Source organism: Echinops telfairi, unplaced genomic scaffold (genome assembly GCF_000313985.2).
Source record: "Echinops telfairi isolate 266 unplaced genomic scaffold, ASM31398v2 ScPeMD7_5868;HRSCAF=6743_1, whole genome shotgun sequence".
NCBI lineage: Eukaryota > Metazoa > Chordata > Mammalia > Afrosoricida > Tenrecidae > Echinops > Echinops telfairi.
The window spans coordinates 10,687,561-10,705,334 of NW_022109768.1; the positions used below are offsets into that span (position 1 = coordinate 10,687,561).

A 17,774-nucleotide genomic window follows, 5' to 3' on the forward strand; every position below is an offset into this window, starting at 1 on the left:
CCTATCCAGACAGACCTGCAGAGACAACAACATGCACAAAAACAAGATAGAGCAAAACCAAGCAACAATGTACAACAAAACAGCACCAACATCAAGCCACTGACAAAGAAAACATTAAAATATACCAAGAAAGAAAAGCTTGTAGTTTAGTTCAAGGATCGCTGGCCTTTAAGAGTGTTTTCCAGTCCAGTCTGTTGGGGCACCATGCCCTGTCCACCCTCATCATTCCCTTTGGTCAGGGTATGACTTATGACCCTGGAGTCCCAAATTTCCATTAAGGGCAGGATCAGGCAAGTCCCTCCCCCACCTGATTAGGGGAGTCCTAGTTAATACATTTCCAAACACACTTTGACCAAGGCTTTTTACATTGTGGATAATCGGTCACAATGAATTCAATGGAGGTTGAATTTATGAATAGACTCCAAATGGAGTGGGCTCCCATTGTAAAATAGAGCCTTCTGCAAACCAAGTACTTAGAAACTAAGCTCTAATAAGACACAAAAATAAATAAGTTACATGGGCTCTGCCTTCAATCAGTATGTGTTTCTCTAATGTGTAAGGACAAACATCAGAATTGCAAACTTGTCAGAGTACTAGGTGATCTAAGAGAATGTGTTATTGCAGAATAAAACAGACGGAGTCTCCCTCACTGGGAAAAAAAAAAAGTAACCTTGTCTTTCTCCTGAGGAGCTGGCTGATGGTTTTGAACTGCTGACCCTACATTTAGCAGCCTAATATGTAACTCCTCCTCTTCCAGGGCTCTTAGTTAAATGCCAGTTATGTAAAATGATATTCAATGTAAAATAGCAGCATTATAAAATTCTTAACCTCATTCTTTTGTTATTCCTTCTTTGAGAAGTATAGGTGAACCTCCCCACCACACACACACACACACACACACACACACACACACACACACACGTCCACCATGTAGAAGGCCATGGAATTCAGAAGAACTTTGTTAGACGGATTCGGTTTGTGGAGAGTTTTACAGCAACTTAGACACACTTGATACAACTTGCAGAACTGGGTCAAGTGATGCTTCTGTTGTTGCCTTCTTATTAAAAATCATGAAACATTTCAAGCCCTCCAAAGAACACAGAGACGGGCATAAGACAATGGGATATTTACCACTCAGCACAAGATATCTATTTTCTAATAAACTTGCAGTTAAAAATTCAGGAGGGCCATTTCCTTTGCACCATTTATTGCATCAAATATGGTTGCCCTAAGGGTGCCAAAATGGATATAGTTGGTCAAACCTTCGACGTGCAAATTGCCTGATCCAAAGATGTCTAATTGTCAGCAAATGTGTAAATCAATTATAAACAGCAGAGGCAAGACTATTCATGTTTGCATGCATTTGAAACTAATTAACATCTGTCCTGGGCGCCAATTCTTCAGGATGTCTTTGAAAAGACAACGTGTTTTTCTAAATCAGACTTAAGAATACAGAAAAGGATGGTATTACCTGTCAACACTGAGGGCACAGAGATTGAGGACGGTGATTCCCACGGAGGACTTCTGCAGAAAGGGGAAGAGCTTGCAGAGAAACACGCCGAAGTCATTGTGGTCAAAAGGCCAGCGCCCAGCCAGCAGCTGGAAGACAGGAGACGCAGTGGTCAGAAATGGCAGGACTGGCGTGGGACACACAAACCCTTTATTGTTGGTCACACGGCTCCACTTCGACCGTTTCTTCTTCTTTATGCTTCCCCGTTAGCGGAGGAACCACAGAATATTCCTATTGCATTTTTCATCATTGACAGTCTCAGCAATTCTTTGGTCTGGAAAGACCTTGTGACTGACAACTATAATAACTCTTCCAAGAGGAGCAAAGGTTTGAGTTCTGGCTGACAGCTTCACCAGTTACCTCTGCACATGTCTATGAAGCCGAGGGTAACGCCAGTCGTTTTCAACGTGCGGCATTGGAGGGTGACAAGGAGCTACAATTATGAGTGAGTGGGTCCAGAGAATACTGGAAAAACAAAGTGGTTTAACGTGTGCTAATTTTGCCAGCTGCTTCCTTAACACCCGAGCCACCGTTTCCTTTGTGTGAGGGGTTGACTCTGGTTCAGTTGATGGGGTGTGTTACTCTCAAACTCCCTATAGAAAAACGCAGTCACTGTGACCTATCTGTAGCATTTGAAGAAAAGTCTGTTCTGTGATGGCGGTTTAAACTCTTTGTTAAATACAGAAATAAAATAAAATCTTTGTTCAAAGGAAAAGGTGGACACCGTGGCTCTGGTAAGTAGCAAGAGCAGAATTAGAAAGAGCTACCTGTGAGTTGCTGAGCTTTATCTCATTAGGTCTTGCAGTAGGAGCATGAATTTCACCAATAGGTACACAAGAGGGTGAGGGCAGTCCCTGCTGAATGTATTATTCCTTTTGAAGAGTAAAACGGAAAAAAACAAATTCAATGCCATCAAGTGGATGCCTACTCATCGCGAGCCTATAGGACAGGGTAGAACTGCCCCTTTGGGTTTCCAGGCCTGTAACTCTTTAACGGAGTAGAAAGCCCCATCTTTCTCCCAAGGAGCAGCTAGTGGTTTCAAACTGCTGACCTTGCAGTTAGCAAACCAATGTGTAACCACTAGGTCACCATGGCTCCTTTTGAAGAGGAAAGGTGAATTAATTTCTTTTTAATTTTTGCTTTGTGATTCAGAATTTACTTACATCAATAGGAGGCACTATAAGACTATATACGACCACCACTTAAACTTACCTTTTTTTTTTGCAAAGTATTTTTGCTATAGTAATTTTAAGCTCTCCTTTGAATTCCTGTTCTGTCATTTCTATGATGATGTATAGTTTAGTTTTACCTGAGAAATGATTTTCTAACCAAGTTCACGGTCAATATTATCATTAACATGCTGTTGTTGCATGCTGTAGAGTCAGTCAGTTTCGACTCCTGCTGTAAGGTGACCAGTCGTCCAGCTTTGGGCAGGACAGTCCCGATTTTTAACAAATTTTCCCGTGACCCACGGCATTTTTTAAAAGTCCCAATTTTTGGAAAGAATGCATGGCAAGCTAGGGCATACGGTTTTCGGCTGCCGTGTGACTATTTCGCCAGGATATGAGTTTTATCAGAGGTGTCCCGCTTTTGTCCTGCTTTATCAATGTTAACATCTGGTCACCTTATCTACGGACACTACAGAATGAACCATGACTGTGTCCTGAGTTCATCCCCACAAGCATTCCTATGTCTAAGCCCATCACTGTGCTCCAGTGTTGCTGCATCTCGTAAGGGTCTTCATCTTCTGGGCTTTCTGCTTCACCAAGAAAGATGCCCTTCTCCAGGGACTGGCCCTTTGTGATGACATGTCTGAAGCACATGAAACCTGGTCTTGCCATCCACACCCGTAGGGAAATTTTAGGTGTACTTCTTTCAAGACACATTTGTTTGTTCCTCTGGAAGGCTCTGGTGTACTTAATACTTTTTGTCAGTGCCCACATCATTACCATAAACCCACTGAAAGCAGTGCTTCAGAGAACAAAACCAGACCTCACCCATTTTGAGAATTTAGTAGCATGGGTTCTCTGTAATTCAATTTTCATGGCTAAGTCTTTAGATGCTAGAACTTCAGAAGTTCTCTCTTTTTCGTTTTCATATATATTTTCCTTTCTTCTGAGTTGTTTTCTAAAGGTCCTTCTCTTTCAATCCAACTCTGCCTCTGTTCTCTTCTTTGGTTCATCATAACTATGGTGTCTTCCACCATAGTTTCCACACCAACTTTTGTCCAAGGACAACCTTGTCAAGACTTGTCCAACCTTGTCCAAGACTCTTCACAGACATGCCACACTGAGCTTTGATAGTTCCACACAACTAACAAATAATTTTACCGTCACTGACTACTGGGTATGACTGCTTGATGCAAGTAAAGACATCAGACACTGTTTCTGGGATGAATCACTCTCTATAAAGACAAGAAAACCTAAGAACGGCCTTTGATAAAATTGGAGTTTGGTATTTGGTCTCGAGTTGTAGTTCTCCATTAAAGATCACAGGGATGCAGTTCAAATGTGCAGGGTGTGCTTTGGCATGACTGAATGGTTACTGTTGGCTCCCTCTCAGAGACAGAGGGAATTCTGAAATCCATGTGCATCTGTTTCCCAATTCACACATCTAACAAGGAGAGGAAAACAAAGGCTGTTTCTTAATCAGCCAGAAATCCGGTGAAGATTTAAGTAACAAGTGCTAAGAAGATGGCCCAGAAAAACCACCATTGAGCATGTATTGTTTCAGGATCTTCCAATTTCAACAGATCCCCCCCCCCCATCCCCTTCTCAAACATACTTAAACTGTTAGCTAGAGCGAGGTAAAGGAAGGGCAGAAAGGAAAGGCATCTTGGAGGAGGCGACCAACAAAATATTATACAAATGCCTTTCTTGGGCATGAATGCATGTTTTAAATGATTTCCTGCCAAAGTACATGAGATGAAATCTTGCCATCCTCACTTCTCAGGAGCATTCTGCCTATACTTCTTCTAAGACAGGTTTGTTTGTTCTGGCAGTCCATGGGACTTTCAGTATTCTTTGCCAACAATGTAATTCAAAGGCATCAACCCTCCTTCAGTTTGGTTTATTCATTGTCCAGTTTTCAGACGCATATGACATGATTAAACATACCATGGCTCAGGTCGGGTGCCCCTTAGTCTTCAAAGTGACAAACTCAAGAGGTCATTTGCAGTAGATTTGCCCAATGCAATACTCATTTATTTATTTTTAAAAATCATTTTATTGGGGGCTCATACAACTCTTATCACATTCCATATAGCCATCCATTGTGTCAAGCACATTGTTACATTTTTGCCATCATCATTTTCAAAGCATTTTCTTTCTACTTGAGCCCTTCGTATCAGCTCTTCATTTTTCCCCCTCCTTCTCTCACCCTCCCTCCCTCACAAATCCTTGATAATTTATAAATTATTTTAATTTTTTCATGTCTTACACTGACCAGTGTCTCCCTTCACCCACTTTTCTTTTGTCCATCCCCAAGGGAGGGGGTTATATGTAGGTCATTGTGACGGATTCCCCCTTTCTACCCCACCTTTCCCTTACTCTACTGGTATCGCTACTCTCACTATTGGTCCCGAGGGGTTTTTCTGTCCTGGATTCCTTGTGTTTCCAGCTCTTATCTGTACCAGTGTACATGCTCTGGTCTAGCCAAATTTGTAAGGTAGAATTGGGATCATGATAGTGTGTGTGTGGGAGGAAGCATTAAAGAACTAGAGGAAAGTTGTATGTTTCTTTTGCTATATTGCACCCTGACTGGCTTGTCTCCTCCCTGCAACCCTTCTGTAAGGTGATCTCCAGTTGCCTACAGATGGGCTTTGTGTCTCCACTCAGCACTTCCCCTCATTCACAATGATATGGTTTTTTTTGTTCTTTGATGCCAGATACCTGATCCCATCAACACCTCGTGATCACACAGTATGGTGTGCTGCTTCCATGTGGGCTTTGTTGCTTCTCAGCTAGATGGTCGCTTGTTTATCTTCAAGCCTTTAAGACCCCTGATGGTATATCTTTTGCTAGCCAGTCACCATCAGCTTTCTTCACCACATTTGCTTTTGCACCCATTTTTGTCTTCAGTGATCGTGTTGGGAAGGTGAGCATCATGGAATGCAAGGTTAATAGAACAAAGTGTGCTTGGGTCGAGGGAGTATTTGAGTAGAGACCCAAACTCATTGATTTCTTAACTGCAGTTTCCTTGAGTGTTCCTTGTGGATATCTTTGACAGCTTTAATCTTTTCTCTGTTGATCATGATGTTTCCTATTGGTCCAGTTTTAAGGACTTTTGTTTTCTCTATGTTAATGTGCGATCCACACGGAGGTTGTGGTCTTTGACCTTCCTCAGTAAGTGCTTCTAGTTTTCTTCACTTTCAGCAAATAAGGCTGTCATCTGAATATCACAGGTTGATAATACGTCTTCTTTCATTCCTTATGCAACTTTCTTGTTTATATGGTTTAGCGTCGCAGACTATTTGTTCATCATACAGATTGACTAGTATGGTAAAATACGTATTTTTGAAGTACGCCTTTCCTGATTTTAAACTACACAGTAAATACTTGTTTAGTTTTAACAATGGCCTCATTGTACTTCATTGAGTACAATGAAGTGTTTTGGAATTCCCATTCTTCAAAATGTTATTCATAATCTGTTCTGAACCAACATGTATAAAATAGTAAAAAAAAAAAGCAACTATGAAAGTTAATATAATGAAAAGAAGTCTCCCTCCTAATTGATTTCCCTAAACTCCTTACCCAAAGGCAAACACTGTTAATTGTGTTTTCTTTCAGAAAACTTCTTAAATACATAAAGACATGTGCTTTTAAACATTAAGTGGGTACCTATTGCAACAATCCCTTTTGCCAATCTTCTGCAATTCTTCTCATATGGTAATTTTATGGGAAGGAGCTATCTTGCCTCATTAAATACCTTGATTTTGAAATATGTGTTAGTGGAGTAATTGAACTTAGAACAGGAAGAGACAAATAATGTTAGAATAATAGCTGTTGTTGTCAGATGCCTTTAAATCAGCCACTGAGTAGACTCCCACGTCACAGCGACTCAATGCAGAGTGTAATAAAATACTGTCTGAACTTGCATCATTCCTGTGATGGGTTACAGTTGGGACCTTTTGTTATTCATAGGGCTTTCACTAGCTGATTTTCAGAAATAGATCCCCAGACCTTTCTTACTAGTTCATCGGAATCTAAAATATTAGAGAGTTGTAGCCATTAATTCATACAATACCAACTGTATACCAACTTCAGCTCTGCTGAAGCCTGTTAAAAAGCATACTAACCTTGTCAGATTGATGGTGCCTACCCTTGAGGGGCGTTTACTGGGAACTACCACTACTCAGATCTCTAGCATAGGAAGTGAGAATTCTACCACTGAATCACGACTTCCCCCAGAATAATATATAAACCATGGCAAAATCACTCATTTATTTCATTAATGTTAACAAAATACTGACAATTCAATGAAAGAAAAACCAAATGAGGTTGAGTAATTGATAATATGAGTTGGTTCAAAGGATAAATTGGCTCCTTCATATAGCCACACAAGTCTACCTTATCTTGGCCTTATAGAATGTCTCCACTATGTAATCCTCATATTTACAACCCACCAGGGCATCACAGTAGGCCAGCATACAGTTGGTATTGCATGGATTAATGGCTACAACTCTAATATTTTCATAATTTTAAATTACACTGTACCGATTTTGCCATGAAAGCACATTCATTTTAGAATTTGTTTTCTATTTAACAGCTGCCCCTCGTCATATTTCCACTCTTTATATTGAAAACAACAACAAGGCACTGCCATTTCATTGTTTAGGAGACAGGAGAATGCACTGCTACTGAATTAGAGTCTACACTGAAGGAGGGCTGCCATTGACTCTCTGGAGAGAGGCACCTGGTTTGCGGCTATGATGAGACTGCTGGGGCTGCTGTCCTAGAAGGATTAAATCAGAATCTTTGGGGATCAGTATTTTTAAAGCTCACCAGGTGACTTCAGGTTACAGCCAAGGTTGAAAAGCACTGTTCTGAAACTATGGTTCTAAACTTTAGCGGCATCAAAATCGCCTGGGATGCGGGTGGGCCAGTAAAAACATTGATCGTGGGTTCATCCGACAGCGGTTCTAACTCACAGGTCTAAGGAAAAGTCTGGAATTGAAATTGTCATTTCAAAAAGTTCCCAGGTGCTATTGCTGGTTCATCAGCCACATTCTGAGAAGCACTACACTACACTTGATCTTAGCCAAAAGGCCGAGAAGCGATGAAAAGCCCCACTCTGGAGGCATCAGAATCACCCAAAATGAGAGCTGATATCCAGAGAGTGAGGGAGGAACAGGATAAAGCATTCAATATGGTAAACAACAACAACAACAACAACAACATAGACATCCCGAACTCCAAATTCACTGCCATTGAGATGATTCTGACTTATAGTGACCCTATAGGACTAGACAGAACTACTCACAGTGGGTTTCTGAGACTAATTCTTCCTGGGAGTAGGAAGCCTTATTTTGTGGCAAGCGGCTGGTGGTTTTGAACTACTGACCTTGTGGTTAACAGTCCAACTTTAACAACTACACGACCAGGGCTCCTCTCATAGAGACAGAGGAAGTAACACATGGTAGTGGTTTGGGGCCATGTAGCCTTCACCTCATTACCCTGTTCCCGCAGGAAAGCCCAGAGGCATTGGTGTACAAACATACAAAAGCACAGCTCAACAGCCCTACTTGTAGCTCGAATGTTTCAAGCCTCACCCCCTTGGCATTGCGAAACAAAGCTGCTTTTCTCCTCTATGCCAACTACGGCGTGAGGCCTAAGACGTAGTAGGCTCACTGTGAAAAGAGCCCTGGTGGCATAGTGGTCACGTGTTAGACTAAGGCCAGGAGCTGAAAACAACCAGCTCTTCCTCGCGAGAACGACTGGGCTTTCTGCTTTCTCGGAAACGCGTGAGACGGTTGTACCCCATACTGTAGGGTCACTCTGTGTTGGCATTGGCTTGATGGCAGTCGGTGCCCGAGTTGGTTGGTTTTTGAGGCTCACTGTTTGGTTACTAACTGAAAGGTTTGAGTTCATCTAGAGGGACCTTGGAAGAAAGACCTGGTGATTCACTTCTAAAAAAAACCTGCGATTGAAAATTCATGTGGAGTACAGTTTTACTCTGACACACATGGGGCTGCTATGTGTTGGAGTTAGCAGCAATTATTAATTTAAATTTTTTTAGGCTGGAGGACAAGATTTATGTATTGTTACTAGCTGTGTGCTCTTGTTCAAGCCACGTACCCACTGTACGTCTCTGTTTCCTTCTTAACCAGGAGTGGTACCCATACCTGCCCAAATGGTGTGGCAACTATTTAGGACATGCACATGGGACAGTAGATATGAAACTATTTTGTAAACATGATGTACTTCACACAAATGTTAGTTATTAGTTTGAGACCTATTATCTGTAATCATAATACGAATCATGTACCATTTGCGCACAACGTAATGAAAAGAAAGGATAATATAAGTGAATTTACTTCTTTTTATTCATTCCAGATGTTAAAATATCCCCTGCCATTTAATGCCATGACTTGGACATTAGTTTATTATTACGATGGCATCTTAAAATGGTACAAATAAAACCAGTGGCACGTTTTTCTTGGTGCTCATTTTCCTACCACCCCATCCAGAGATTCTCTTCCTTCTCTCCATCTTGCTCCACCCATCTTAGACGGAAACGAGGGACTTACGGCACATTCCCTACTAGCTGAAAACACTCAAGCACACAGAGTGTCTCTTCCTTCAGCATGAATTGTTAGAGGAGCACTTGGAACTGGACATGACTCAGCAGATATTCAGGGGCTGAGGTGGTGCAGGGCTTTAGTGTGTGGTGCTAGGTCAGTGGCAGGGCCTCGCCATCTCTCTCTGTGATAGATCAAGAGGAGGCAAGTGGCTTTTGTAAAGCCTTGGAAATCCTATGGGGCTTTCCTCGTCCTCTAGGGCCATATGAGTAGGAATCAGCTTGATGTTGTGGGTGTTTTGGTTTCAAGCAGGTATTAGTTTTTCAAAATGTAAGGTTCTGAGGTTTCCTTTTTGTTGCTGGGGTTCAGGAGGGGCTGGGCTGTAGAAGTTGTGCACAGTTGAGTTAGTAAAAAGCAAAAACAGCCTCAACAGCACAGACTGAGATGATTATATGAAAAGCTCGTGGTGCCCAGGGCATAGCTTTAATGAGAATATGCTCGTTGGCTATTGCCAAGCTGAAATAAGAAACTTTAAAATAAATAGAACAATATGCTCAAAAGCAAGGAGTCGCTCTGTGTGAGGATGATCTTGCTCTCCCATTTGGTTTCTTTGCTTCAGTGTTCAGGCAGAGCTACCATAGAAAGGTACAAGCTGTGCTTTCTACTCTATACACACACTTGGTACTTTGACAAGGTCTCTGTGTGCCTGACCTTCCCAAGATCTAGGAGTATATAGCAAATGTACTTCAGGACAATCATACCATGAAGGTTCCTGGATGTTCCGTGGTGGAGGGTACCCTCAATGGCCTGAAGCATGCAGGAGCACCCCTTTTCATTAAGGCAAGTGGCCCCATGGAGAAAATGAATCCCCCGACCTGGACATGCCCTAAGCCCCAACCCAAGGGAAGTGTTTTATCTATTTTAATTGACAGTCTCCCCTCTTTGGTAAAACATGTTAATGCTTATTTAAAAGAAACACAAGCAAAATCCGACAAACAAAATACAAAATGAACTGGCAGAGAACCTCACATACTGATTTAAGTCTCATTGCCATTGAGCCGATGCTGCTATAGAACACAGCTGTTCCTGTGTGTTTCGGAGATGATGTACAGGAGTAGAAAGCCCGTCTCTCTCCTGACAGGAGTAGAAAGCTCTGTCTTTCCTCCCAAGGACTGGTTGGTGGTTTCCAACTACTGACTTTGAGGTTCCCAGTCCCAGGAGTAATCACTATGCCACCAGGAATCCAGACAGATTGGGGTGTAGCCCCACAAAAGCTTCTGAAGAAGGTAGTGATGAAGAAGAAGAAAAGAAAGAAAAATAAGAGGAAAAACTAATGGAAGATTTGAAAGCATACGTCTTAATGAATCATTTAATGTATAGTTTCTGAAGAACTTAAGTTGGTTCTTTCTTGTGCAATGGCATGTGGTCATAATTATCTTGTGTGTTGATGGAAACAATGACCTGATAAAGATATGGCATGCAGCATGTGGGAAATGATACCATCTGTGTTCTTTTTGGAAAAAAAGCACACACACACAACCAAAAAACCCCAACTGGTGTTCAATTTGGCTTGCTGTAGTAAGTAGCCTTCTGGTAATAGTTTTGTATGAATATGTGGCCATATATGTGTAGTACAGTAAATCTTTCTATTATTTTAATAGCAGAAATTAGAAAATTAAATTTCACAATGACCATTAGCTCTGACATAGCATAAAGTAAAGACATATTTAAGATGTGTCCGTTACTCGTCATGTGATGATACTTCACATCAGAATGCCATGCATTTGAACAATTCACCCAGTAAAGTTTTAGAAGCCTCACTGTATTCTTGGGAAATGTTATGTGTGATGTATCAAAGCCACTCATATTATGTTTGTTATAGTATTGAGAGGAAAGTTAGAAATCCTGGCTTCCACCTCTCAACCTATTGAAGACACTGGGGCCTCAGTTCTCTCTCTCTGCTCAAGAGCAGGCTGTTGTGGGGGGCCCTTGAGTCGTTTCCTCACAACCCCATGCACACCGGAGCAAAACCCTGCCTGGTCTCGTGTCTTCCTCACCATCACTCTGCTGGAGCCCACGGTTATAGCCATGCCAACAATAGGCTAGACCTAGATTATCTCTCACTCCTCTGCCAGCTACTGCACCGAGGGACTGTTTTCTTTTTTTTTTAAATTTTTATTTTGGGACTCTTTCCATATTAGAACTCCAGCCAGTCACTGTTTTCTTTGAAAGTATTACGACTACATTTGCCCCGAGTGTGACCTCAATCCTATGTTTAATTTTCCTTTGCAAGTCCCCTCTTATTCTGCAGTGCATATTTTTTCTACCCAAAGGAGCCCAGGATGCCAGAATCCCACAAATAATCCCACAAGTAATCTGCCCAAAGTCTACTTACCTTGAATATATAAATAGTTTTTTATTAATCTCTAAGCCAATGGTTCTCAACCTGTAGGTCACGACTCCTTTGGGGGTCAAACGACCCTTTCACAGGGGTCGCCCGATTCATAATAGTAGCAAAATTATAGTTATGAAGTAGCAATGAAAATAATTTTATAGTTGGGGTATTAAAGGGTCGTGGAAATAGAAAGGTTGAGAACCACTGCTCTAAGGCAAAGGAAAAGTTCATAGTAGCTTTTACAGTGAGTTACAAACATCATATTACAAATACAATCCTAACTACATATGAAATGTAAAAGAAAAATATTAGAGAAAGTGACTATTAAACTTCTGGCCAAGGGTCTGTTATAAATAATACTGTAAAATCAAAGCTTAGAACTTTTTTGAAAAGTACTTCGATATCACTCTGTTTTATTTATTGGCATTTGGAAACAAAATGATATTAAGTTGTAGTCAAGAACAATAGGTAATACCTATTTTTATTTCTAATCCTGCCATTTGATACCGGTTATATCTCTACCTCAGGCATTTTGTGTATTTTTAGTGCCACCAAGAACAACTAGAAGGAAGACAAAACAAAACGAGGCATTTAATAGTGAAGACTATTTAAAAGTACTGTGAACATCTGTCCTGGAAGAAGTACAGCCAGAATGCTCCTTAGAAACAAAATTGGAGAGACTTCATCTCACATATTTGGGACATTATCAGGAGAGACAAGACCCTGGCAAAGGACATCGTTTTGGTAAAGCAGAAGGGCAATGAAAACAAGGAAGCCCCTCAGTGAGATGGATTGACAGTGGCTGCGACAATGGGTTCCGACCTAAGAACAATTGTGAAGCTGGGCCAGGCCCGGGTGGTGTTTTGTTCTAACTGCACATAGGGGTGCTATGAGTTGGAACTGACTAATTGCACCTAACAACAAGAGCAAAACCAAATATATAAAAATTAGGGACCTAATATAATTAGCCGACAGGGTTCCTCTTCTCAAAAAGAAATCACACTCAATTGCAAGTGAGTTGATTCCGACTCATGGCAACCCTGTGGGGCAGGACAGAGCTGCCCCTGTGGGTTTCTGAGACTGTAACAGTAAAAATAAAAAAAACAATTCCAAAAAACTGTGTAAAAGTAATGATAAAGATACTCATTTTCAAAAAATAAATGTAGGCCCTTGTCTCATATCATATGCATAAAATTAATTCAAATGGAAATTTGTACTAAATACCAAGATATTGGAGAACTGTAAATGCCGGTGATAGCTCAGAATTCATGTACAGGGTCACTAGATGGGATGGGCCTCTGGTGAATCCCTACTGCACTTTAGTCTGAAACAATACTAGCCCCAAATTCAGATGGTGAGCATGTTCATGGGGATTTTAGCAACTGTACTTTGGCTGGAATGTAGATCTTGCAATTTGATCTTCCCATGGACCCAATGTGGATTTATTCTAAACTTTTAATATTCTCTACTTTCTATTAGATTGAGGTTTCTACCGGTGTTATAAGGCAACTGTTGATGAGTCATTGCTTGGTGTTTGACCTAATCTTGTGCAATTACCTGTACAGGGAAAATGGACTGAAGGAAATACAAAGATCATAAAATCATTGACAATTACCTCGGGCCATGGAGGGAGAGATGGGGAGGAGGGGAGGGGGGGGAAACAGGGAGTCAACATTAATGTGTAACAGAAGGGAAAAGAAATTTCCAAAGTTGATTATGATGGTGGTTGTATAGCTCTTCTTATTATGACTGAACCGGTGAATTGCATGATGTTAACTGTAACTCAATAAAAAAGAAATGACACTCAAGGATATTTCAGCAAAAAATGAATTCAAATTGACCATAACTAAAATGACAAAATATTAGAAGGGAACGTAGGAGAATATCTTTGGGATCTTGGATTAGGCAGAGATTTCTTAGCTGTAAAACCAAAACCATGATCTATAAAAGAAAAATTAGAGAAATTGGATTTCATTAAAAATTGAAAAAAATTCTCGTACAAAGACATCTTTTCGAAAGTGAAAAGGCAAGTCACAGACTGGGAAAAAGCAACTGCACAATGATGTTTCATATATTTGATGAAAGACTTCTGTTTACAAAATACAAGAGAGTTTCAAAAGTTTGTAGAAAAGTGGAATTAAAAGACAGTGGAATTTTCCCCCAAACATGTTGAAGCCTCCTTGTACAAGGAACTTCTATAATTAAGAAATATAAAGACTAGCAAGTTGAAAAATGTGAAAAAGATTCTGATAGACATTTCACCTAGACAGAGTCACAAAGAGCTAATAAAGATATTCAAAATGCTCAATGCTATTACTCATTAGAGAAATGCAATTGAAGCCTGGAGATACCACTACAGAACATTAGAATAGATGTATTTTTAAAAAAAATTTTTTGTTAGGGGCTCATACAACTCTTATCACAATCCATACATACATCAATTGTGTAAAGCGCATTTGTACATTCATTGCCCTCATCATTCTCAAAACATTTCCTCTCCACTTAAGTCCCCGGTATCAGGTCCTAATTTTTCCCCACCCTCCCCCCTCCGCCACGAGCCCTTGATAATTTATAAATTGTTATTTTGTCATATCTTGCCCTGTCCGACGTCTCCTTTCATCCACTTTTCGGTTGTCTGTCCCCCAGGGAAGAGGTCACATATAGTTCCTTGTAATTGGTTCCCTCCTTCCTACCCACTCTCCCTCTACCCTCCCTGTTTCCCCACTCACACCACTGGTCCTGTAGGGCTCATCCGCCCTGGATTCCCTGTATTTCCAGTTCCTATCTGCACCAGTGTACATCCTCTGGTCTAGCCAGACTTGCAAGGCAGAATTCATGTCATGATAGTGGGAGCAGGGAGGAAACATTTAGGAACTAGAGGAAAGTTGTATTTTTCATCGTTGTTACATCGCACCCTGACTGGCTCATCTCTTCCCCGAGACCCCTCTGCAAGGGGATCTTCAGTGGCCTACAAATGGGCTTTGGGTCTCCACTCCGCTTCAAGCTTTTAAGACCCCAGACGCTATATCTTTTGATAGCCAGGCACCATCATCTTTCTTGACCACATTTGCTTATTCACCCATTTTGTCTTTAGCAGTTGTGTCGGGAAGGTGAGCATCATAGAATGCCAATTTAATAGAAGAAAGTTAGAATAGATGTATTGAAAAAGTCTGATAGCAATGACAATAAAGATTGCTGGTAGGGTGTGAAGAAATGGAAATCAACATATGATGCTATAGGGAATGTAAAATGATACAGCCAATTTTAAAAGCTGACATCATACCACCCATCAGTATTATTCTGATTTCTTGATGCATGAAAGTTGGACATTGAATTAAGAAGACCTAAAAAGAATTGAGGCATTTGAATGATGGTGCTGGTGGAGAATACTGAAAGTTCCATGGACTGTCAGAAGAACAAACGCATCTGTCTTGTAAGAAGTACTGGCAAAATGCTCCTTCAAGGCAAGGAGAGACTTGGTCTCACATACTTTGGCTGTGTTATCAGGAGAGATCAGTCCCGGGAGAAGGACATCACACTTGCTAAAGTAGCAGAACCGTGAAAAAGAAGTCGGTCAAGAAGATGGACGGACACAGTGGCTGCACTAATGAGCTCAAACATAAGAACAATTGTGAGGACGACGCAGGACCTGGCAGGGTTTGCTCTGTTGTACACGGGGTCGCTATAACTCACAACCAACTCAGTGGCACCCAATCACAACATTGTGTACATTTAGTTACACAGGGTTTTGTCACATCTGTAGATTTGTGGTATATCTACCACTAGTGACCAGTCAGAGCACTTCTACCACCATTAGAATCCTTTCAAAGCAAAACAAAACAAAATGGTTTGATTGATATATAATGCACATGTCATACAATTCAATGGTTTAAACATATTAAAAATAGCGTGCCTTCATCACACTCATTTAGAACAATTTCTGCTTTCTTGTATTCATTATTTTTAGCTCCCCATTTCCCCCCAACTTCTCCTGCCATAATCCTAAGAAACTATTAATCCAGTTACTGTCTTCAAAGATTTACATGTTGTGTATTTCATATTAAAATAAAAATAAAAACAAAACAAACAAACAAACAAAACAACAACCAAACCACAATAACAAAATAAAATGGAAAATCTCAATGGAAAATATAGCATAAAATATAAGATGGGTCAGAAGGGGGAACAAATGATAAGGCGTTAAATTTTATCCTAACTCCATCTGCACTAGTCCACTTCTCAATGTACTTTGCCCGAGCGCAAATGCGCTTACTCACTGCCACCTAGCCCATGTGGATGGTAGAACTGCCCCTGTGAGTTTCTGAGACTAACTGTGTGCGGGAGTAGAAAGCCCCTTCTTTCTCCTGCAGCGGGAGCCCAACACTTAACCACTAAGCCACCAAGACTCCTCAGATAATATGCGGACTTTTGACATTGGCCTTTCCCCCCCATTCAGCATAATTTCCTGAGGTCCTCCAAGTTCTTGCATGTATCAATCACTTGCTCCTGTTCTTTGCTGAGAAGTATTCCATGGTTTGGATGTAATGGTTTCTTTAACCACATACTCACTGAAGGGTAATTATTATTTGTGAACCTATATCAATCACTTTTGAGAATGAAGTAGTAATTAAAGGAGAAATTAAAGAAGGCTTCCTCTCAGTTATCAATAATGTCATTCAGTTTTGAAAAATGCCACAAACCTATCATATATACTTGAGTATAAGCCGACCTGAATTATCTGCCGAGGCACCTAATTTTATCACACAAACTGCATAAAAAAGTGCTAGAAAACTTGGCTTATGCTCGAGTATATATGGTATTTTGTTGTTAGTATTTCTAGAATGTAAGACATATTACACATAAGCAACTTGGACGACATTGATCACATATTATTCTGTGATTACAACAAGTTATAAATATTATTAAGGATTCTGTGCGATCTAGTACTGGAAGACATTCATGGTGGGGGGATGGCCCGGGGTGACAACCATGGATCACCATACTGGGTGACACCAATCCTCGTCATGCACAGATGGGAAGAAGGCCTGGAGATGCAATGGCCAGGTGCTTGGCTGCGGTCTGAAAGGCCAGCTGTTAGAACGCATCCAGTGGCGGTTTAGGAGCAAAGACCTCGAGATCTGCTCTAGTAAAGCATACAGTCTAGGGAACCCCGTGAAACAGTTCCACTGTTGGATGGAATTGCTCTAAGTTGCAATAGACGCAGTGATGCCTATTCACCATGGCTAATTATGTTGAGCATCTTCTCATGTGCTTAACTATCATTTGTATCTCCTCTTCAGATGAATGTCTGTTCATGTCTCTTGCCCACTGTTTAGCTGACTTGCTTGATTCTTACTGTTGAGTTTTGCGAATTCTCTACATGCTATGAAATACTATTCCTTTTCCAAATGTGGCTTGCAAATATTTTCCCTCTGTCTGTAGTTTGACTCACCATGATCTTCACAAGTCTTTCAATCTTTTTCTTTCTAAAGTTATTTTTATTTTAAAAAATTAACAGTCTTATTGGCATCTAATTCACCTATCAGACAATTCAATAGTGTAACCATATTAGCAAGAGTTGCACAGTCACCAACACAATAATTTTAGAATAATTTCTTCTTTTTGTACTCATTATTATTAGTGTCCCATATTTCCCCCATGTTCCCCTGTCCTAACCTTGCTGCTATTGCTAGTGCCCTGGGGTGGGTTCTAATGCTTCGCAATGTGACGCAGCAGGAGAAGCATGACCTGGTCCTGCTCCATCCTCACAATTGTTCCCATGCTCGAGCTCACTGTTGCAGCCATAATCCTGAGGAGCTATTCATCTAGTATTTCTGAGTACTTTTATGATATGCAATAGAGTGATAGAAATTAGCGTAGGTAAACAAACGGCCATCTAGCTCAGAAGCAACAAAGCCCACATGGAACAACATATCAGCCTGTGTGATCTTGAGGTATCAAACGGATCACTGAAGACAAATGGGTGCATAAGCAAATGTGGCGAAGAAAGCTGATGGTGCCCGGCTATCAAAAATTATAGCATCTGGGATCTTAAAGGCTTGAAGGTAATCAAGCGGCCATCAAGCTCAGAAGCAACAAAGCCCACATGGAAGAAGCACACCAGCCTATGC

General features: G+C 40.8%; 1 protein-coding gene and 1 pseudogene across 1 annotated transcript in view; both read right to left on the minus strand.

Moving 5' to 3' along the window:
• Positions 1-17,774, minus strand: part of EDNRA (endothelin receptor type A) — a 73,627-nt gene that overhangs the window by 35,512 nt on the left and 20,341 nt on the right. The window contains exon 3 of the mRNA XM_004708703.3: positions 1,472-1,599. Within this exon, the coding sequence (XP_004708760.1) occupies positions 1,472-1,599 (128 nt within the window). The remainder of the gene's footprint in view (positions 1-1,471; positions 1,600-17,774) is intronic.
• On the minus strand, positions 7,668-7,788 carry LOC115871565 (annotated as a pseudogene).